At 40.4% G+C, this 23,834-nt stretch overlaps 1 protein-coding gene across 2 annotated transcripts in view; it reads left to right on the forward strand.

The window, feature by feature from the left end:
- The window catches only part of ATP11C (ATPase phospholipid transporting 11C), a 134,500-nt gene that overhangs the window by 94,417 nt on the left and 16,249 nt on the right, over window positions 1-23,834 (forward strand). For both annotated transcript variants that reach the window (XM_018564154.1, XM_018564153.1), the window contains exons 15-24: window positions 614-685; window positions 2,390-2,463; window positions 5,875-5,978; window positions 8,777-8,958; window positions 15,675-15,938; window positions 17,094-17,262; window positions 17,543-17,645; window positions 18,550-18,695; window positions 19,727-19,786; window positions 21,663-21,790. In XM_018564154.1, the coding sequence (XP_018419656.1) occupies window positions 614-685; window positions 2,390-2,463; window positions 5,875-5,978; window positions 8,777-8,958; window positions 15,675-15,938; window positions 17,094-17,262; window positions 17,543-17,645; window positions 18,550-18,695; window positions 19,727-19,786; window positions 21,663-21,790 (1,302 nt within the window). The remainder of the gene's footprint in view (window positions 1-613; window positions 686-2,389; window positions 2,464-5,874; window positions 5,979-8,776; window positions 8,959-15,674; window positions 15,939-17,093; window positions 17,263-17,542; window positions 17,646-18,549; window positions 18,696-19,726; window positions 19,787-21,662; window positions 21,791-23,834) is intronic.

Genomic DNA, 23,834 nt, shown 5'->3' on the forward strand with positions numbered 1-23,834 from the left:
TTAAAATGAATAGTGCTTTGCTTGCTTTTAAATTTCCGAAGCGTAAAGCAACACAGTTAGGTTTGTTTTATTTTATTTTTTTTAAGCTGCTGTATGGTCACAGTTAGGACTCCTTAGTCCCTGTTCACATTTTAAAAAAAAGTGCGTCAAAACTCTCAACACAAGAAATCCCATTAGTTTTGTTGCAAGCTGTAAAACGCTGAACGCTGGAAAAGGTACATGAGCTTCTTTCGGGCAGATTACAGCATGTTTGGCCGCATAGAGTTCAATGGAAGAACATTAAAACGCGTGTCAACGTTAAAACTTCTGTGTGCGTTTGCGCGCACGTTTCATCATTCACAGCGTTTTGACCTGTTTTTTGCCTATGCGCGTTAACGCGCGTCAAAATGTGCAAAAACGTGCTAACCGTACGAGCGAAAACTGTGTGTTTTATGTGCGGAAACGCTGTCGCCTAGGTGTAAATGGAGACTTGGTTATCTAATGGTTTTATATACTTGCTAGTCTGTGTTTAATGCTTTCATTATATGATAGTGTAACGGTATCTTTGACTATGCTTAATGTCAGTAAAGCTGTTTAAAGAGCTGAATCACCTTTTTCAATTTTTGTTTTATAGGCACGGGTTTACATACATGGGGACTGAAAATGATTTCATGAAAGTAATAAACAAAAATAATGAAATGGAGCTGTAAGTATACACAGTTCTTTTGCTTGTTTAGTTTCGTTTTGAATCTGTAATAGACTTTACTGTTTAAAGTTGGCTTTCCGCTAAATATGTCACCCATTGGTCAAGTTATTTATTAAAGCCAACCTGCCAAGTTACCAAAAAGCAAATATGAAGACTTCCTGGGATCTTCGGCCTGTGTCTTCTGCCTTCCCTCCTTTTTAGACCTGCAGCCGCTATCACTCTCTTCGGTCCCGGAGTATTGAATGCCTGTGTCTTCTGTCCGTGGTCACAATTCTTTACTTTAACCGTTGTGTCACTGCTGTAACAAACTAAGGGTGGGAGGAAATCATGGTGTGGCATGGGTGACGGAAATTCGACTGGCCTGGAATGGTCAAATGCCAAAGACAAAGAGGAGACTGCAACTTAGGAATTGAGGAAAGTTAGTAAACCCCGGCCTTCAGACTTTTGTACCTCTTCTTTTGCAGTGAGGTTTCATCTCTAATTTTTGCTTACCTGACAGGGTTGCTTTAAAGTTATAATCACCCCACAAAAGAAGAGTTCTAATTCTTACCAGTCTGATGGGCAGTCTAAAAAATCTCAGAACTTTGCTCTCTTTAAAGTAACACTAAATTCAGGCGTTAAATCTTAAAAATACATTCAAGTAGCTTAACTATTAACATAAGTGTATCTTATTTGTGTATCACTCGGCTGTAGATCCTCAAATTATCTCTGAATTGGTGTTGCCACTGTCCTTCCTTCTGGAGGGGGGCTACTTTTGTTCCCCATGGTTCTGTGTGTGTTGTAAAGTAGCCGCCACTCCTGCGATGACTACAATCTCAATACAAATTAGTAAACTAACCATGAGATTATACTCCATCATGGAAGCGAGCTTGGAGCGGTGGCTACTTTACAGCACACACACAGGGACCATGGGGAACAAAAGTAGCCACTCTCCAGAAGGAAGGACAGTGTCAGCACCAATTCAAAGATGATTTGAGGATCTACAGCCGAGTGATACACAAATAAGATACATCTATGTTAACAGTTATGGTACTTGAATGCATTTTTAAGATTTAACTCCTGAGTTTAGTGTTACTTTGAGGTACGCCAGACAAAATGTCCTGGATGCCTGCATCCCCTGCTATGCACTGTGCTTCCACTCACCAGCCATTACGTCACTACAGCTCTGCAGGGACACCCATATTTATATTACAGCTTAGTGTTTGGCAGTGGTTCCACTTTAAAGATGTCATATCCAGGAGAGTAAAAAATACTGAAAATTAAATATTCGTATTCTGTTTTAACTTTGTCTTCCATCAAAGCATAATATCCTTTTTGTGTATATTTTATGCATGTTGATATTGTTGAAAATAAGCCTCAGACATTCGATGGCAGATTCAGGGGCTTGATCTGACACTGAGCAAGCATTTTTAAGCTATTGTGGTGTTAATATGCACGTTGGTACTACCCAGGCATGTATAATCATACTTTGTAAGAGAGCAAAGAAGCACCCCCCTGTTGCATCCCTAATGTCAAGCAGAATTATAGTGGTTGGTTGAAAAAAATCTGTGTTTACCTGAGAAAGATGAGCAAAGTGTTCCTGCTGGTACCCAGGCATTCATGTCACCATCTGTGGCTGAAATACTTATATCTGTGGGCAATTTTTTGTTTTGTTTTTTTCAATTATTACTTAGATAACATTATTTTATATGCTTCTATTTTTAGCTACGAACTTCTACATGTGCTGAACTTTGATCCAGTCAGACGGCGCATGAGTGTTCTTGTAAAAGCAAACACAGGTACAGATTAATTGCTTCTAATAAAAACACAGAAGCTTGTGTATATCAGTTTACTGCAGTTTCTAGTGAAGTAATGTTTCCGGTTGACTAATTTAACATTGTTCTGAAGGCCAAAGTCAACTTGCAAGATGTTTCACAGGTGGGTCTTGGACAGGAAAGGCAATCAGGAAGAATATTTATAGAATACACGTTCCTCTTTACACGTATGATTTTCACTAGGGATGCACCGATACCACTTTTTTAAGACCGAGTACCGATACTTTTGCTCAAGTACTCGCCGATACCAATTACCGATACTTTTTCTTAAAGGACCAGGTCACATTTTTTCTAAAGCAATACAAACTAATGGTTTTAGGTCAGTTTCTTAATATTATGATTCATGAGATGACGAGGGAGCATGACGCCGGCTTCCCGGCCAATCAGAATGCCGGACACTGCGTCATTACACGGCACCCGGCTTCCGGATTGGCTAGCTTTCTGACCAATCGGGAAGCCGGGCAGCGCGTCATTGCACGCTACCAGGCTTCCTGATTTGCCGGGAAGTCGGCTCCATGCTCTCTCATCACAAGTGACGAGAGAGCATGGAGCAGTTTGCCGGCCAATGAGGAAACCGGGCAGCGTGTAATGACGAGCTGCCTGGCTTCCTGATACAGGAAGTACTCGTGCTAGGTATCGGAGCATTTGGGCGAGCTCTTCTCTAATGTATTTAACCCTTCCGCTGCCACCGACGTAAGGCATACGGCTGAACAAAAGTGTTCCCGGCTGGCCAGCTCAGTATGCCTTACGTCGATGGCATTTACAGTTCTGCTATAAGCTCATGGTCGATTTAGCGACCATAAGCTTATAGCAGAACTGTTCAGCAGACTGTCCCCTTCAAAATAACAGCGGTCATCAGCGGCTCAAAAGCCGCTGATGACCGCTATTAACGAAAATATTAACGAAAATTGACCGCTATTAACGAAAATACCGCCCTGGAGTCTTTCATCCCTGCCTAAAGCTGCTCCATGCAGGGATGAGAGACTCCATGGATCCCCACTGCTGTCCCCCCCGTAGGGTCTGTAGCAGTGGGGATCCGATTTAAAATTGGCCGGCGGGGGGGCCAATTTCCGGATGACAGCGGCTCTGTAGCATGACCGAGCGGGGGATCGTTAAATATCATTGATATTTAGCGATCCCTCTGTGCAGAGCAAACACCGGATCGATCGTGTAATCACTCCGGTGTTCGTAAATAACTGGGGACACATAACTGGGGACACATATGACAAAAAACTTCAATAAATTAAGCTTTTGCTATCTTAAAAGGATTGGTGTGCTGGTGACATTTCTACAATTGCTGACATTCGCTGCGCCATCCACGGTCACTGCGAGCACCCCCCACTACAAGGGACATATCGGTAAGGAGTGCGACAAGGATAGTACTTATCACATAGTACTATGTGTCCCCAGTTATGAATGGACAGGCTGTGATTTACATCACAGCCTGTTCATTCAAGAATTAATAAATGGGGACTAGCACTCACTACAGAGGCTCCTCCCCATTCATAACTTAATGATAGTAAGATATTTTTACTATCATTAGTTTGTGAAGGAATGAGAAGCCTCTGTACTGAGTTCTTCCCATTCATTGAGTGCTGGGGCTGCAGAAAATGAAATTGAGGACTCTATATCCTCAAATTCTTTTTCCATTTCAAAAGGGAAATGACAGACCCCAGATATTTCACCGCAGCCACCCCCTCGGTACTTCTGTGGTACCGAGTAGAATAGAAAAAGTAGAAAAAAAAGGAGAAAATGATTGGGCGGCGCTAGCATTGACAGCTAGCTCCACCCAACTGTTTTCTATTGGCCGGGACCAGCTGTCATTACAATGAGAGCTTGTCGGAGCCGGCGGTGATATCAAAGCTGGCTCTGACAAGCTCTCATGGCAGTTCAGCATCCCCTGGTCACTAGGTAACCAGGAGATGCTGAACTGTCATTACACACTGAGAACCCAGCGGAGCTGCTGTGATATCATGGCGGGTTCGCAGTGTGTAATGACAGTCCAGCTTCCCCTAGTTACTAGGTACCCAGGAGATGCTGAACCGTCATTACACACTGGGAACCCGGCAGAGCCACTGTGATATCATGGCAGCACTGCCGGGTTCTCAGTAGGTAATGACAGTCCAGCGTCCCCTGGTTATTAGGTACCCAGGAGATGCTGAACCGTCATTACACACTGGGAACCCGGCAGAGCCACTGTGATATCATGGCAGCACTGCCGGGTTCTCAGTGTAATGACAGATCAGTGTCCCTGGTAACCAGGGACGCTGATCTGTCTCTGCATGCAAGGCATCTCAGGCGTGAGATGACGGCTGGCTCCACCAAGCTGTCAGTAGCAGGTTGTCGGCCGTTCGGCCAGCTTCGGAGTAAAAAAAAAAAAGCACAACCCCTCCCCCCAAATGTAAAGTTACAAATAAAGAATTATTTTTTTTTCCAAGTCCCCCACCATACATACACACATGCAAACAGGCGTCGGGTGCGCATACGTGTAAAAACGACGATTCCGCCCATAACGCCGCACATGCTACATATCGTCGTCGCGAACGTCGGAATGAGAGCAATAGTTCTAGGGCCATCAATCACTGATAACCGATGAGCTGTAAAAGCTTTTAAAGCGTCGCCTATAGTCAATTTTGGGTATGGTAGTTTTTTTGCGATTTCGCGGGTGCGCGCAATTTTAAAGCATGACATGTTTGGTGTTTATTTATCAGACATGACCCCGTCTTTTATATTTTACCAAAAATATGGGTGATAATCATTGTTTCCTAATATAATGGGGGAAAATTACATGTTCCCAAAATTTTCAAATTTTTCCTTAATATAGTAAAAAATACAAATTAAATACCACCAAAAGAAAGCTCTATCTGTCCCCAAAAAAGGGTATAAAATTGGTTTCAGTACAGTGTTGCATGACGGAATAAACATTAATCAAAGTACCGCAGCGCTGAACACTGAAAAATGGCCTGGCCAGGAAGGGGGTCTAAACACTTAGTCTTGAAGTGGTTAAAAATGCCCACCTGCATCGAAGAAGCCGCTGTCCGGCTGTTTATTTACAACGGCCGGACAGCAGGTGGTCAAGCTACATTTTAAAACTGCGTGACCCTACATTCCTCAGATAGACCATGTCATCATGCTAGAGTTGTCAAAAATGTTGTTAAACTGAAAATATTGAATTGTAAAAATTCTAGAGTTCACAGAGAAAAACTAACTTCAGATTTGGATTCATCACATTCAAATTAGGTAAGAACAGGTGCTGGTATCAATGCAACAAAAACTTGGTTCCCCAGTGTAATTGTTTCATGTTAAGTACTATATTTACATGAACGTCAGCTGGCTCATTAACATTGTGCTTTTCTTATGTTCCTTCTGTTACAGGACAGATTTTCCTTTTCTGCAAAGGAGCCGATTCTTCTGTGTTTAGCAGAGTGGCGCATGATGAGGTTGAGCGGGTTAAGGTACACGTGGAACAGAATGCTTTGGTAGGTCTAGCACTCGTTTTATACATACCTAGACTTCAGTGTATGATTATTGTTTGAAGGCATCACAGGTGTATGGTATTGCATCCTTCTCAATGACTGCGCCTACATATAAACCCGCTTTTCTCGGGTATTCCAAACACATCTCTATCCCTGCCCTGAACATTAAGGGCTAATACCAGCTTTGCATGTAGTAGATGTGTGAATTAATTTGTAGAAACAAAAAGGACTGCTGGTGGAGGCAGCTGTTTATGGCTAAGACATTATGCTGTTCACTAGGACTTGGTTAGCTCATCGAAGCATGAAAAGCTGGAATAAAAGGGTTTATAGAAACATGAAAAAAGTAAAAGTGCAGTTGTTGCTCATAACAACCGGACAGCTTTCTTTTCTAAGCTACACAAGGAATTGGGTGAAATGAGATTGGCTGATGTCACATTCCTTACTCCAGCATCCAGCTGCTTGTATTGTCCACGGCCATCATTAATTTCTCTATTCTGGCTAAATCTTAGGGTTGAACTAACTGGAGAAACTCAAATGGTGATAATTAAAACCGTATTTATTAATGTCTGAAATAAGGAATACCCGTGTTACTCTTTGGCAAATGTTTTATGCATCCACCTTGGAGCAATAACAGTTGTAATTGCAGAAATTCAGATTTTTGTGGATTCTGTTATTGTTGCTCTCATGTAGACCTACCAGCCTTATTATTATGGAAGAGAAAGAAATTTACCAAGATCTGTGCTTGTCCCCTGTGCACACAAGAGGCCTTCTTTTTCTCAAAAGTGTTTGTGGAGTCTCATTAACTAATCAAATTAAGACCTGCACTTAAAAATTACACATTGGGATGGAAATGGGATATCTTTGGTTGCTTTGAAGCAATAATAGATGCTACATGTTATAATGCGATGATTATAATAAAACAGATTGTGAATGCAGATGGATGGCAGTATAACATTGAATTTATCTGTTTGTTGTGCTTTGGTGTATTTCCTTTTATTTTGTCCACACAGAAATACAAAATCATTATTTTGTGCTTGTTTTGATGTTTTACTTTCTACATTGTAGCAGCATTGTAAAGATCAGGCATGCAGTCACCAGGAACTAGTACCCCTAGGCCCCATGCATAACATAGGAGACATTATCTTGGAAGTATAAACCATTTTCATGCTTCCCAATTCTTTTGTTCCTGTGCTAAACGGTCCCAGGACACAGAAAATTCTTGTTTCTGTAAACACAGTTAGGCTGAATGCACCTAGACGCTGCTGAACATTTAGTGCCTTTAGCCATAGTAAAGCATTTCATGCTTTCAGTTGCATTTAGAAATGAGCTCTAAAATCACTTAGAAATATGTATTTTAATGCCAGTTTGCACGGGGCCATACATGTACAATTTGCCCTCTTGCAGTGTTAGAGTAACACTTTAGTATAATTTTATGGTATATTCCAGGTGACATATTGAATGTTTCTTTTTCTTCTCTGTATATTTAGAGCCTGTAGTAGCTATTGGGATTGCATGGTTGTTATGTGATAAATAATGGAGTCAGTGTATAGAGCACTGGAAGTGACCTCAGAAGACCATGGTCTAGGCACACTTCAATCTAAAATGGTTCCGTCTGGTTTAGTACTGCAACAAACTAATTGATTCATCGATATGAGGATCATTGTCAGCGATTCTCATTTATCAGTTAGTTGGTGTGGATCCCCTAGTGTTCTCCTCTGCGCATCGGAGCTGGTGTTTCGGCTGGCTATTGCATCCCACTGCCTGCTGTGATTGCCTGTGGAATCTTGCCGCCAGCAGCTTTCATTCCCTTGCTGAAGCTGTTCAAGTGCGATGTGTGCTTGAATAGCTTCTTTGAAGTGGAAAGGTAACACTAGGTGTCTAAAAGATTCCTAATGTCATCTTAAAGGGAACCGGTTACCTCCAATGTGCTCATGCATAGGGGGTTTGTGAGCCCCCCCATGTGATTATGAATAAAGTCAAGTTAAAAAAAAAAGGTAAATTAAAATATTAAATACACCAAAAAAATAAAATTTGTAAAATTCCCTGCAAACGTGTCCATACTAACGGAAACACGAGTTGGGTGCACCTAGGTACTAAAACGACAATCGTTAACTCTAAACTGATGACCAGGCTTTTATATTTTTAATAATATATATTGTTTTAAATATTGTGTTTTTTGTCCATTTTTGGTGTGTTATTTTAATTTTTTTAATTGGCTTGCCGTTTTTAAATTCAGAATATTTTCAATTCATGAAACTAATAAAATCTCTATAATAATGCATACAATTATAATTTTAAAAAAAACTTGGGAAAAAAGTAATTTTTGCTTTCGGCCTGACAAATTCTGCTGCGGGAGGTGCGTTGTGGTGCAAATCATTTCAAAGGCACCCCAAACACGCCTCCCGATTGCCCGCACTGGAGCACGCGTTACCGCAATGTCGTGCATTCCAGTGCGGTGAGAGTGCAAAAAATTGTGCATGCAGTTTTATTCTAAATAAACTTTGTTTGTAACTCTGTATTTTAAATAAAATATGGTATTTACATTTTTTTTGTATCCGATTAATCGATGAATTAAAAAATTCGACCAGCTAATCGATTATGAAAATAATCGCTAGTTGCAGCCCTAGTCTGGTTACCTAGGAGATGCTGCCAGAGATCCCTGAAATATTTAGCAGCTGCATAGTCTTACAAAATGAGAAAGCAGTGTATAAGAAAGATCTTTATCTGGTCACATTGTAGTAAAGGATTACTGGCTGGATATACGTGATTAAAATAAAACCCCTTTTTTATTCTTATTCTAGGATGGATATCGTACTTTGTGTGTGGCTTTTAAAGAATTTACTGAAGAGGAGTATGACAAAATTAACAAGCAGCTAACTGCGGCAAAAATGGCTTTGTACAATAGAGAAGATGAACAGGCCAGAGTGTTTGATGACATAGAAGATGGAATGCACTTACTTGGAGCTACCGCAGTAGAAGACAGGTAAAGGGTTAGAGAAGAAGTCTGATTAACAAAAAAATAAAAGGTCCATCCCTCGTCACAACACTGTAAACCATTAGGATTTTCCCTCTCTATGGTGCTGTCAGAGTTTCAGAAATACATTTTATGGTCCACTGAATTAACTGCAAAGAACAGATTAAGGCACATTGAGACCATAAATACATTGCTTGTTGGCCAGTAGAGGTGCATGGAAATAGAAATTTAAAAACCGAAATAAAAAAAATTGTCAGGCCGAAACTGAAAATGTTTTTATTTTAATTTTTTCAAATTTTTCAAATATTTTTATTTTTTATAAACTTTTTTAATTTTCATTCATTTTTTAACTAAATATTTTTATTTTTTACTTTACTTTTTAGGGGCTTTGGGGAAATATTGGGGGTCCAAACAGACCCTTGATATTTCCCTTTTAAAATAGAAAAAGAGATTGAGAACACAGAGTCCTCAATTTTTTTTTCTGTATCCCCTGTTATCAATGAACAGGAATCCTCTGAGTGTTCCTGTTTATTGATAACATGAGGACATAGTATGTTTACTATAACTACAACTATAAATGAACAGGAGGTGATGTAGATCACTCCCATTCATTCATAATTGAGGATATAGTAACCATACCATATCCTCAATTATGTACACACACTTAGCGATCACTGATCTCTGAGTGTTTGTACTCGCTCTCCTCTCTGACACGTCTTCACAGGAGGCTGAGTGAGCAGTGCAGGGAGGAGCGTTCAACCTCCTGTGACAGCGCAGGCTGTCTCCGCCCCCACATCGCACTGCCAGACTGTGATAGGAGGCTGAGCGGTGTGGGAGGAGAGACACCGGCCGCTCACAGCGCTCAGCGGGGAGGAAAGAAACCGTGGATGCGCCGATGTATCGGCAGGAAAATGGCACTTTCGGCATTTAGCAAAAAGTAAAATTTTCGGCCGATATGTTTCGAAGGCCGATATATTGGTGCATCCCTAATTAAAAATATAAATAGGTGATTGTATTTATTTTTTTACCTGTTAAAACAAAGTCATCTAGACACAGACCCTGCTACCCAGTCTTCTTTGGCATATTTGCCAACCTCTGCTGATTTCTGCAAGGACAGCTGGAAAATATAAACACTGTGTTGGTGTCTTACAAGACGTAGTTAGGATCGTTTCTGCTAACAAAAGGTGCCTATTTAGAATTTGGCAGCATATTTTCTGCTTATTGCAGAAGGAAACGTGGAACAAAAGTTGCCTATAGTCATACATCATCCTTTTATTCTCTGCATAAGTGAAGCTCAGACTTGACCACTATCGGCAGCAACTGCAGTTTTTAAACCTTTTATTTTTTGTTAGGAGCCCTCAGAGATGTTAGTGTGAGTTTAGCCCACAGTAATGTGTGTTTCTGTCTCCTATTATTGAGCTGTCATTCTCTCATAGCTAAACTCTGCTGCTGCTATTTATTCTGCATTATGGAAAATCTTCTGACAGAGCATGATTTGACCATTTAAATTGTAATAATCCTAACATTTGGGAGGAAATGGGGGAACAGCAGTGATATCATCAAAAAGCTATGAGAGGTTGGACTGTGCTTCAGCTTGTTGACAACCACACAACACTACTAAATCTCTTTTGGATTAAGTTGGCTTTTAATAAGGTAGTATTTACAAAAATGTAATTAATGAAAGTTAACTTAGAGGCAGAAATTTTACAAGGGTATACAAAATTGTAAAGATAAATTAAGGCACTTGTGTGGATAGATGCATCACAGTTATTCATTTTCCTGGTTGTAAATATTAATTTCATGGAACAGTTACACCCAGTGATGTCACTCCACTACAGATCTCCGCTCAGCATCTTCTGGTGACTCACTAATACTAATCGCATAGGCAGTGTTCATATTGCTGTCAAAATAAAATGCCATAACTACACTTCATAAGACCATAAGTGTTATTTTTGTCATTTGGAAACAATCCAGCTTGGGAGTGGATGGTCCAATTTTTAGAAATGTGGTCCTGCACTTATGTAACAAGTTCTAAAAAAAATGGATATTTGACATCCACACCCGGGACAATGGGGTTGATTTACTGCAGGAATAGAAGCTGTTCACTTTGAAATGTATGTTTATTTTGCAAAAGAATGATGGTAAATAAGGCGAACTTATATTCATTTTAAATACCCAATCATATATGTGAAGAATAAATAAAATTTAAAAAACAGCATTTTTTTCTAGCACACGATTTGGTTGTTTGCAGGGTTAATTTTGCTGATGAAAATTTTTCGGCAGCTGCATGTTTTCAGTGACAAACACTAAATGAAAACTAAATAAAAACTAAGTTAATGGGACTAAAACTATGCCGAACCTACATTGCAATTTTCTCTACTGGGGAGTTCGTCGACAAAACAAATCAAACAACTAAAACTAAAATGCCATTTTAGTTTGTCGTATTCGTCATCTGAATTGTTTTACTTTTAGTCTGGTTTTGTTGACTAAATCTCCATTAGAGAAAATTGCAATGTATGTTCGTCATAGTTTGTCCTTTTGACTGTGTTTTTATTGAGTTTTCATTTAGTCTTTGTCACTGAAAACATACAGCTGCCGAAAACTATGATGAACATTTGTCAACAACTAAATTAACACTGGTTGTTTGAAGTGAAACCAATGTTATGGTATTTACTAATGTAAGTCGATGGAGAGACCTCCGCACTCCCCACAGCAGTCCCGGCCAGATAAGAAAAAAAGTGGTGCTCGCAGTGATGAATTACCACGGATGGCGCCGTGCAAACACAGGAAAGTCAGGAAATCACCAGCACTCAGTAGTAAAGATAAATATGTCCCTTTTATTGGACAGAAAGCGTCACAGACATCCAAATAAACCAACGTTTCTTTCTGCCTTGAGGAAGGGACCCTGCGCACCCCCGAGACGTCGGTTTATTTGGATGTCTGTGATGCTTTCTGTCCAATAAAAGGGACATATTTATGTTTACTACTGAGTGCTGGTGATTTCCTGACTTTCCTATGGTATTTACTAAAACACTGTTACATTTGTAAATCAACCCACATAATTTTAGTTTATGCACAATGTGCAGCTGGATTTTTTTATTTTGGTAATTCAGTATTAGCAGATAATGATCACGCTGTGTAGGCATTCCCTGACCATACATCATTAACAGATTAGGTCTAAACTGCTCAAAGCTTAACTTCAGGCAGTCATTTAATCACAAATGAATGTGGTTCTGCATTGATTAATACATTCCTTTTTAAAAGAAGAACTAAAGCAATCCTTTTTATTTTTTGGGCTTTAGTCTTCCTTTGGGTCTGGATCCCCCCCCTGGCTCTGCCTCTCTAGAGCCAGCTGTGCCTGCCCTCACCCACTGTTTGTCCCTACAGTGAGTTCTGGAGGAACATAGAGGAGAAGGGGAAATCCCTGCAGGGACAGTGACTGACAGTCACCCTTCTCTGCAAGGAGAAGACCGTGAGCTCAGCAATCAGTGGTTCATGATCACTCGGCTCTCTCTCCCTCTCTATCTATCTATCTTGTATTTAGTACGGCTTCCCGGCCAATCAGGAAGCCGGGCACCGTGTAATGACTTGCCACTTGGCTTCTTCATTGGCCATCGAAGCTGACCAATCAGGAAGCCAGGAGGTGAATCATTACCCTACCCCCCGGTTCCTGGTTGGCCAGAAAGCTGGCTCCATGCATGGAGAATGCTTCCCTGCTAATAGGGAATCCGGGTGATGGGCCATTACACGCCTCTTGGCTAATCAGGAAGCCGGGTGATGGGCCATTACACGCTGCCCGGCTTCCTTAATGGGACTTCCGGTTTTGAAATTCGCTACCGACACACACACACACACACACACTTGTGCTACAGTGTTCATTTGCTGCCCAATCACAGACTATGGGAGGGACAAGACCTGTAAGAGTTACTGAAGAAAAGTCTTCACACCTGCCCAGCCGAATGGACAGAAATACATATCTGTAGTAAAACAGCTCCCATATGTATATCATCAGTGTATTTAGCAGCCTGCCTGCAGTTCAGCTATAAATTGGAAGTTCAGCTTTAGTTTTGTATATATTGGGGAAAGATTGGAAGCTCTGCCAGGCTCTTATTTCACTCTGTGCTTCTGATGAGATGACTTTTCTTCACATCTTAATCATATAACCACTGCCACAGGCAGTTTGGAAGGAACTGCCAAAGACAGACAGCACTTCAAATCTCGCACATTTTTTTGCCTTACGTTGCTAAAAAAAAAAAAAAAATTCTGTTTATTTGCCGTTCCAGATGTAGTTACAGTTTAGTCCGTATTTAGGACATGTATTGGTAGCTTTAAAGTGGAATGAAACTCTCCTTTGTTTTTGCATGTATCTACTGCTAGCAAGCAGTAGATATATGCAAAAACTTTTTAAAAAAGTTATGAAAAAGGTAAAAACTTACCTGTGTCTCCGCGGCTCGCTCTCCCATCTGAAGATCGGAATCGTCTTGAGCGAATGCACAGGATGATGGGACTGGGCGCATGCGCAGTAGAGATCTTCGGCAACAGAAAAACACAGTGGAGGTGAATGCATGCAGCCGGGAGCAAATAACCCTGGAACCCTCAAAACATTCAAATTTAGTATTTATAGTGAATATTACATTCCCTGCACAGAGATTTTCTATCTCACGGGACAACAAATTAAGCACCAGCAGATGGAGTCTTTATTCTGTGGGGCAGGTTAACTGAGTAGTTAACGCTACAAAGCTGCAAAGTTCTTTCATTTCCAGTTAAAACATTCAGACATCTGGGCACCTTCCTACATACTTGGTGGACATGCCGATAGCACAACTGTTCTGATGTAAGGTTTATGCCCTTCTTCACTGTCCACTCCCATTTCATCCCAGTACAGCCCTATTAGACTTGCAGCTGGAAGGACTTTCCAAACGTCAGTTTGCACTTATGACTCATCAACTGACTGCAGCTAAACAAACCATTGGTAAGGCATGGCTTTCTCCTTTGTTACATTTTTCTGAGGTCAAAGCTCGTTTTTATGAGGCTTTTACTAATGAAAAGTTGTCTGCCAAGTTACTTGACTCTATGCCCAAATTCAGACGAATTAGGGATCCTGGATTGAGCTTTACTTTCCTCCTTGCTTCGATGATAGTCTCATAGATATTTAAATCCTTTCGCTCTACCCCCTTTTGATGGGCTGATATCCCTTCTCCTTCCGGACTTTCTGCCATCTTTCCTCTTATCTTTCCTTTTCCTCACTGCCTTTCTTTCTTCTTTTCCTTTTTCTCCCCATAATCATTTTGTCTTAATAATTGTCCCTGCATTTTTCTTTACCCAGTTGGCATGGAGCCTATCTACCTACTTGGGATACTTTCGTATCGTAAGCTACCCTTTGAGTAAACCCCTGCTTAGTCTTTTTGCACAAATCTTTTGGGACAACATACTTCCGCCTTCCATTGTAAAAAAAGAAGTGGGGTTCCCCTGAGTGCCTCGTGTGTAAAGGAGGGGAGGAATTTAAGAAAGATTAGTCATGCCCCCTCCGAAGAAGTGCCGTTTGGGGAGGAAACACATTAATGCATAGGGTGGTCTTGACACAGTACCTTGATTCCTGGTTGCTCTGTGGTTTTTGCTGAACATGTGGCATGATTAAGTCATTGAAACGAGTATTCAGTACTGCAGGCACTACCAACCATGTGCAAACGTTGCCACAGCCATAAAAGAATCAAAGTATTAATAACCATAATGTATTGAAAGGAATATGTTAATGCAGTATAATCATGAAATATATTGAATAACATCTGTTTTAGAAGACAAAGTAACATAAATGCAAATCAATTTCCACCGATTTGTAGGGAACACCTGGACGTACATGTGCAATCATGATTAGCACATATGCTTGATACATTGGGTTATCAGTTTCATTTATCAATTTTATGGAGGTTTTCAAAACAATGTATGGTTTTTGCAAAAGATTATTGGCGTGACTGTTTTCATAATTACATTTGTATAGGTTTTGTGAATTAATGGTAAATAAAATTGAATTGCATACTTCTTGTCCTGAGTATCTTGATGGTGCGAGGGCTAAAAAGGCTGTATCTGTTGTATGATAAGGATTTGTATCTCAGGGCAAAAAGATAGGACTAGTAATATGCAATACAGTTAACTTTGTCACCCACAAAGTGCCCTCTTGTTTATGGATAGTATTATTGTTGGTTTGACTTGTTCGAATCTGTATTTCCTGGTTTCTTTTTTTTACCTTTGTTGTAAAATTTTACACAGTCTTAGTGTTTTTTGGGGGGTTTTGTTGTAACTTGTTTAATTCGTCATTAATACTATGTCAGGAAAATGAAAAAATAATTTAGAGATTCGGCTGAAAGATTTTTAAATGTCGCTTTAATAAAAGGAAAAGGAAAATGGTGCAGGAAATATTTACAGAAACTATATTACAAGAAAGACATGATCAGCAGTAAAATAAAAGGGTTTAAAAGTGTAAATTACTTCAGTATTGTCCACCTGGTCTTTGGTTCAGTGCGCAGTTTGGATCGCTTACAGAGTTAGTTCAGTATGATATGGCCGTGTACCTGGCTCCTGAGTGACTCCAGGTACAGGGACAAGGGCCCACAATACTGGGTGGAAGTACAGTTGCTTTATTTCCTCAACACCACTGCAACAATTTGAGTTATTTCTTGCATTTTCATCTAAGGATCAAAACTGTGTCTTTCTGTTATTACCAACAGGCTCCAGGAGCAAGCAGCAGAAACAATTGAAGCTCTTCATGCAGCAGGAATGAAAGTTTGGGTGTTGACAGGTGACAAAATGGAGACTGCTAAATCCACATGCTATGCTTCTAAACTGTTCCAGAATAACACTGAATTGCTGGTACTGACGACCAAAATTCTAGAAGAGTGTGAAAGGAAAGAAGAACGCTTGCAGGAACTGCTCAAAGAGTATAATCGGAAACTGGTACAAGAGGCCCCAAAAGTTAAAGGAAGTATTAAAAGGTGAGACCCTCATTTATTAGTCATAAAAGTTTAGAACCCCTGCCAGGCTCCTATTCCTGTCTCTGTTTCTAATAGGGTGATTCTCACTCTAATTTCCCTTGTGCTCATGCCACCGGGGCTGGAGGTTAGGGAACATCATCCAATAAAGACACTTGTTCAGCTGACAACTGTCAAAGTGGATCGCTCTCACTTTGAGGAGATTTCATCTTGCATCCTGCTGTGTATACAGGAATGGATATAAAGTAAAAGCTCCCCAGTGGAACACAGGAAAAAGATGGGTTTTATTATTTACTGCTCTCTCAAAAATGAAAAGTTGATTGTTTTGGCTTTTTATGTGGTTTCATTCTCTGCATTTTGTTGGTCATAGTGAGAGTACTACTGTTTACCTTTCCTTACCAGCCTTCTTCTGTCCATAACTTTGGTGTCTAAAGGTTTTTTTGTTAATCCAGTAATAGAAGCAGAGAGTCACAGCTTTCCTGCCAGGAACATTTCTCTCTTTTAGATCCACAGACAGTGTAACCAATGCCTTTTAGTGCAATCAAGTTGAAAAGTCCAGAACATTGCATCTTACGGGGTAAAAATCAATTTCTTTAAAAGGTGTCATAGACGGAATTACATTCCTGCAATGCATTTCATACTAACAAGGACTTTTACTTAGAGCGACTGGGCTAGTATCCATGGGAAACAGCTTTATCATGTTAGAGGTAACTCCAAGTTAGTAGGAAGGTTACATGCAGGACTTTCTAATCAATGTCATGGAAGGGCCCTGTGTTAAATGTTTTGTGAAAAATATTTTATACAACCAATGAGAAATGTTAAACATCAGTTTATAAACTTGTAAACAAAATATTTACCAAAAATCATTTTATCTTCCCTTTAAATCTGCTCCTCTTTATTGATCATGTGTGGATGCATGCATGGGGAGGGGGGCGATTTAATGTTGCCTCTGGTGCCCTGCCTTAGTGAAGTCACAAGTGAGGGTCTGATTTGAGAAAAAGAATATTAAGATACTTCCAAGACTTCTGAAAAGCCTAAAAACCAGAATTCATGTAATGATAACTCTTTGTTTTAACTGTATTTTGTTCCTTGCTTTTCTGTGTCTATATAGGAAAAAATGTAACTATGGGTCTGTATACTGTTCTTTGTATGTTTCAGGAGCTGGTCAGGAAACCAAGATTATGGCTTGATAATTGATGGTTCCACTCTGTCCCTTATACTGAATTCCAACTGTAGCTCCAGCCATTATAAGAACATGTTTCTGCAGATATGCCAGAAGTGTACTGCAGTCCTATGCTGCCGTATGGCACCATTACAAAAAGCACAGGTGTGTATAAATTAGTGTATGTGTATGGAATTACATATGCTTCTCTAAAAATAGGTCCTATCTGTCATGCTGACAGGAAAAATACATGTGGGTGGTTAAACACTGTAATTATTGTGCTTCGTACATATATTACTTTTTGTTAACAGATTTGCAAAACATTTTCAGGCCTGTCATTGAAACAATGGTGTGTGTATACATTTAATCATGGTAACCCATTGATTGCTGCTGTTCTGCAGGTCAATTTTATTTCTGGCTCACAACCTGTTTTACCTCTTTTCAGATTGTAAAAATGGTAAAAAATACCAAAGGAAACCCCATCACGTTGTCTGTGGGAGATGGAGCAAATGATGTTAGCATGATTTTAGAAGCACATGTTGGAATAGGTAAATAATTTATTTATAGATGTATATATCGATATATATATATATCTATATATATAGATATATATATATCGATATATACACAGATTGTTTTATGCTTGCTTGAGAAACGTCAGCTTGTTGAACATGACTGAATAATTACAGTGGCTATTTAAAGCATTCACAGTGCATGTTTTGACCTTACCTAGTTTCTTTCATTTTGAGGGCTTAGTAACACTTCACTGAGCTCCTTGGTGAGGATGGCCCAGTAACTTTGTGCTTTGTTTAATGCTGTGTGCTCTGGTAATGTGCTATATATTCATCCTTGAAAGAACCATGTACACCAGGAAAGCCTTGAGTTGACAGAATTTTGTAGCAAATCGTGTACTTGGACTCAAAGGAGCTAGATGATGTTTTTTCTTCGTTTTGTCAGCAAAGCATCTCATCAGTAAATAATATTCACTTGTCATGACACAGTGCCATGGATGATATTCAAAAACGTTGCAGAACAATGGGTACCTTTTAAAGTTTAGTATGATTTCTAGCAGCTATTCAACTGCAGTAATTTGGTTGCTTTCATGAACATGTTTGCCTCTTATGTGCAGCTAAAGCTCTCTGTAGTAGTTTGTGTCTGTGTGACCCATCCCACCCCAGATGAGAGCAAATGTTGTAAGGTTTTGGCTCAACGGGTGGACCTGTATGAAATATTGGAAATTCATCAAACAAATGTGCGGTGCTTCCTTCATGTCACTTACAAGATGGTGCATACCTGACTGGAGCATCATAACTAAATAACTTGCATAACTAAGCCCTTCCTACCTACATACAACTTGTTGGGTTTGTGTACTTTGTGGCATCTTCTTAAACTGTGCGTCCTCCGCTGCTACCTTCCCATCTAGACATTTTTTTTGTTCTTTCTCAATTCCAGGCATTAAAGGAAAAGAAGGCCGCCAAGCCGCAAGAAACAGTGATTATGCTGTGCCAAAATTTAAGCACTTAAAAAAACTTATTTTAGCTCATGGGCACTTGTATTATGTGAGAATAGCTCACCTTGTGCAGTATTTCTTTTATAAGGTAAGATTCTATTAATAATGATAATGTGTAGGACAGAACGTTACCTTTGGTCAGATTATTATGACACAAATCATTTATAATGTAGGAAATATCCTGTGAAAGGATCAGTTTGCGAGGCTTCACTTGGCTGGTTCAGAAAATGAGCAGAATGAATTGTGAAGCTGAAAGTGTAACATTGCTGCATTTGCACGGGATGACACTGTGTTAATCTTGTCAATTAGCTGATATCACAAGTGCCTGCGTCTTACCCTCCACTGCTTCTCTCTTGTAAACTGCACATTATAAAATTAGTCTTTGATATATATTTGCTAAACACCTTTGTGAAATGTATGTATTTTTTTAAGTCAATATTTTACTGAGCAGTTAGGCAACACATATAATGCTATGCATATTAATTGGAGTACATACTATGCAGTTATAATTTGTTTTTTCAATAAGCAACATTTATTTGCTGGAATTTTAAACAGGGTATCTGGATGATGGCTTTCAAGCCTGTATAGTTCATGAAGTAACGTGAACAATTTTGTTTGCTATTGTAGCATTAAGACCCCATTCACTCTGAGCTTTTTGTAGCGCCTTTTCCGCTCAAAAATCGCTCAAATAAGAAGCTCAATGTAGCTCCTCCAACGCATTTCAATGGAAATGTTCCCCTCTTGCAGCTCAGTGTCATTTGGGGGAAGGTATATCTGTACACTACACTTATTTTTTAATGGTAAACATTTGCTGGTATAGTTTTTAGTGCACATGCTTCACATGAAGAGGATTTTAATGTATTCATAGCCATGTGTGTGGTTATCTTGAAAGCTTTGAGATATAAAACCAGTTTGGAGAAATTGCATGAGTTTATTAAATTACTGTATGTATTAAAAATGTATTCAGCTATTAAATAACCATTTTTAGTACTATTTAGAATGCCATATTCTATTACCCAGTTCCCAGAGTGTATACACCTAGCAAGAGCCTCAATACTGCTTTTCTATTTAGGTCTCATGGCAGGATTCATAGTTTATGATTTTTTTTTTATGTTACAGAACTTGTGCTTCATTCTGCCCCAGTTTTTGTATCAGTTCTTTTGTGGATTTTCTCAGCAGGTATGTATGTATGTATTTTGTAGAACTTTTGCTCCTTGTTTTGGGATGATGTAATTTAAACGTAACCATAGCAGTCAGGCTAGATTGAATCACTTTTACCATGAGGTTATGAGCTTTGGTGTGGTGAGAGTTATGTCATTGCAGCTGCAAAGCCAACAATTTCCACATTATATCATCAGTAATCCAGCAAAGCTTGCACGTTGTCACTCTGAGAAAACAACAATGAACGTTGAATCTTTTTTAGAAAAGGAACTGTGCATCCACTGGTGACCTGTTTTACTCCTTTTTTTCCTCCCAAGATATGGCCATTGTGCTGGTCACTTTAATAAAACCACAGTCTGTATGCCAGTGGTTAATTTCAGCATTAGATTATAACATAACTACATGTGTTAGGGGTGATGTTGGCCTAAAGCAGGGTTTAGGTTATAGAAACCGGGCAGGATTGCAACCTTTCAATTGTGCAAGGTGTAAATGAACGTGATTTTTAGTTTGCTGAATTCAAGTAAAGTTCCAGTGATCCTGGTAATGTATTCATAGTTTTTCAGGTTGTGGAGGTAGGTGGGGAGCACTGTACGTGAATAGAAAGCCTTGGAAAATCCAGCCGATTGGAGAAGATTCATCACTTTATTGGTGTATGACATAAAACAATCGGGGGGATTTGGGTTCCCTCTTCCTCAAGGCTCTGATAGTGTTAAAGGAGAACTATGGGGTCAGGGCTTTTCCCCATAGTTCTCCTTAGGGTAACAGGAGGACACAAACTAGCGTCCTCCAGTCACCCTAAGCTCAGTATACCGCGGGCTACAGTATTGAGACGCCGCAGCTGAAGCGGATCCCGACAATTGTGCCGGGATCCGCCCAGCTGCGTGACTGACAGCTGGCTCTGCCTATCTAAAGGCAGAGCCAGCTGTACCCGCCCCCTCCCCCGTCCGTTCTGCCAGTCAGCGCTGGCGGATCGGTGGGGGGAATCCAGTCCCTCCCCTGTCACGGCAGAGAGCCGTGACAGGATCGAGAGGTGAGCGAACGCCGGTATATGTTCGCTCACCTCCCGATCTACTGAGCCGACCTGTGACAGTCTCATTGTCACAGGTCGGCTAGAACTATGAGGTGAGTGAGAAGCACTCACCTCATAGTTCAACTTTAAAGCTGTTGGTCATGGGGACTGCAGTCTTAATATATTGGTGTTCTGGAATGTCTGTGGTTTCTGCAGTGGCATGCTTCGCTTCAAAAACAGCGACAGACTAATTTAAATGTATTATGTACTTAAGCAGTGAAAGGTATTCAAGATGCAGTGCAGATTCAAGTTGATGTACTAAAACAGAAAAACTTCACCTTTTATCTCATACTTTTGCTCAAATCCTGGACATAGTAAAGAACAGCTTCAGAAGATGCCAAGAGATATGGTTGCAAGCCCACCCAAGACCTGTCATAGCCACAGACAATATAGGAGGGTTTTCTCCATTGGCATCCCGATGCCTTTAACAGTCAGTGAGAGGAATGACATACCTTGACCTTCTCTGCTCATTATAAAACAGTCGTTTTGAGTTGCATAGCTCTTTAAATAACAGTGTGCACAATCAGCGGTAGCTAGTGGTAGTTATTGACATTCAACTGAATTTGTTCTGTAACGTTGAAAGTTACAAACTACTAATAGGTGTACCTTGACCTGTATAAATTAAAACCTCCACAGACACAATTTGAGGTGTTTGAACTGATTTAGAACAAATCCAATTTTTATCTCTAGGAATATGACTGCGTTGCTACTCAATGCTTTATTAACACATATTTGGTTGTATTTTAATAATCTCCATAATATTTTAATTTTTTGTGTTTTTTAGTTTATTTCTGTTTACTGGTTTTTCTCTTGTTTGTATTTTAGCCACTATATGATGCTGCTTACCTGACCATGTACAACATCTGTTTCACATCTCTTCCAATCCTGGCCTACAGTCTGCTGGAACAGCACATCAGTACTGACACTCTGATGGCAAACCCTAAATTATATATGTATGTATGAAGATTTTAATTTAGAACATTTTTCTTTAGGCTCATGAGGGCAAGGCGCTCTCTCCTATTCCTTGTTTTATCTGTCTTATCTTGTTCCTGCTTGTTTTATCTGTCAGTTTGTACTGCACCATAGAAGGTGACGGCACTATATGAATAAATAATTAGTTTGACATTTGGAGGCTTTATATTTCACAGTGCTGCATTACAGATTGGTTAGACATGTTTACCTTTTTTATGATTCCTCTTTGTGGCATTCTTCCCTTGAGAAGAAGCAGACCATAACATTTTAATGTGCTGCCCTAATGGTGCCTACAAAAAGATGCTGATAACCATAAAAATAATAATTGCCTATTAGGAGTGTCTCATATCTCCTAACTCCAGCCTTTGTTTCCTCCGGGATTAGGTTAGGTTGTGTATCTAACTTGATATTGACTTGCTTGGCGATCCAAGCATGGCTTTAGTTAATGAACACTTGTTTATTTAGGAAACTGTTAGATGGTTGAAATGTTAAAGCATCTTAAAGGAGAATTATGAGGTGAGTGATAAACACTCATCCCCATAATTCAAATCGACGTGTGACACTGGAGCTGTCAGAGGTTTTTGAACCGGTAGTCAGCGGACATATACCACCAATCGCCGACTTCCTGATGCTCTCCCTGCAGAGAGTGGTGACTGTCAGTCACTGCTCCCTGCAGCAATTCTCTTCCTTTCCCTCTCCGTTTCTCCAGCGCTGACTGGAGGAACTGACGGGTTAGGGTCCAGGCATAGCTGGCTTTGGCTTTAGAGAGTCAGCTGTCAATCAGCCAGCGCATCTCAACAGTATTGTCGGGACCCGTCCCGGTTGTATGCTGAGTTTTGGGTCACTGGAAAACATCAGTATATGTCGTCCTGAATCAGTATATGTCGGACAGCCAGCAATCATATTTGAGCCAAATGCTGCAGCTAAATTGTCTCTATCCAGCATTACTAATCCTATGTACTTTCTTATATAGTACTGATTTATAGTTTCTCAAAAAAAGTCCGTAATGTAGCTAGAACCAGTTCTAACCATGTAGAATTCAGCTGTGTGTAATTGCTCAGTGCTTTGTATCTTGCTCAAAGGGATTTATTGTTGGAAATCTTGTAGAATGATTGTCCAAAATAGAGTTCAGTAAACACAAAGATTCCCCACTCCATATGGACTGATAACCCCCCTAGTCCACGCAGTCCAATTCTCTATGGGTGCAGCCACCTAAATCCAATACCCCCTAGCAGGGATCGATCATGGATAGGCAAGTAAATGTTCATAGAGTATATGAAGGGATAGATGAACAACAGACCATAGCATCTTGCAATGATTCCAATTCCCCCGGGAGGAATTCACAAAAGTGTCCAATCATACATGCTTGATCATATGTGACAGTACTGCTCTTTAGTATTGTGAAGTAATTGCTATACAGGCAGTCCCCGGAAGTCCAACTTACGGACAATCCGTACTTACGAACCGGGGTCCATAGTTTTCCTAAATGTACCGGCGGCGGCTGGTACATTTAGGAGAACTGTGGCTGCAGCGGCCTGTGTCCCTTCAAATCCCAGCTGTTCTCCCCGCCTGAGTTGGCGGAGGCAGCGGTGACGCAGACCGCTGCATTGCTGGCTGCCCCCCGTAACTTCGCTGATGTCCCAGGGTCCTCTTCCCGCGGTCCGTCTTCTTCTCTTCCCCGGTCCGGCCGATCCTCCGCTCCGACGGTCCTGCCGCGGCTTCTTTGCCCCGCCCCCCTGCCTCCTCTTCGTCTGCATGCTGGGAGCCATACCCAGCCTGCTATTGGATATTGTAAAATGCAATAGCCAATAGCAAGCTGGCTATTGCACCCACCTACTGCCTGTTGTCAATCAGCATGGGAGGACCTGATGGAGAACTTTCTCCTTCAGGCTCCTCCTCTGCTGATTGATAGCAGGCAGTGGGCAGATGCAATAGCCAGCCTGCTATTGCAATTTGAAATAGCCAATAGCAGGCTGGCTATTGCTCCCAGCATTAAAATAAAATAAAATAAAATAAAAAGTTTGT

Source organism: Nanorana parkeri, unplaced genomic scaffold (genome assembly GCF_000935625.1).
Source record: "Nanorana parkeri isolate BGI_ZX_2015 unplaced genomic scaffold, ASM93562v1 scaffold730, whole genome shotgun sequence".
NCBI classification, from domain to species: Eukaryota; Metazoa; Chordata; class Amphibia; order Anura; family Dicroglossidae; genus Nanorana; species Nanorana parkeri.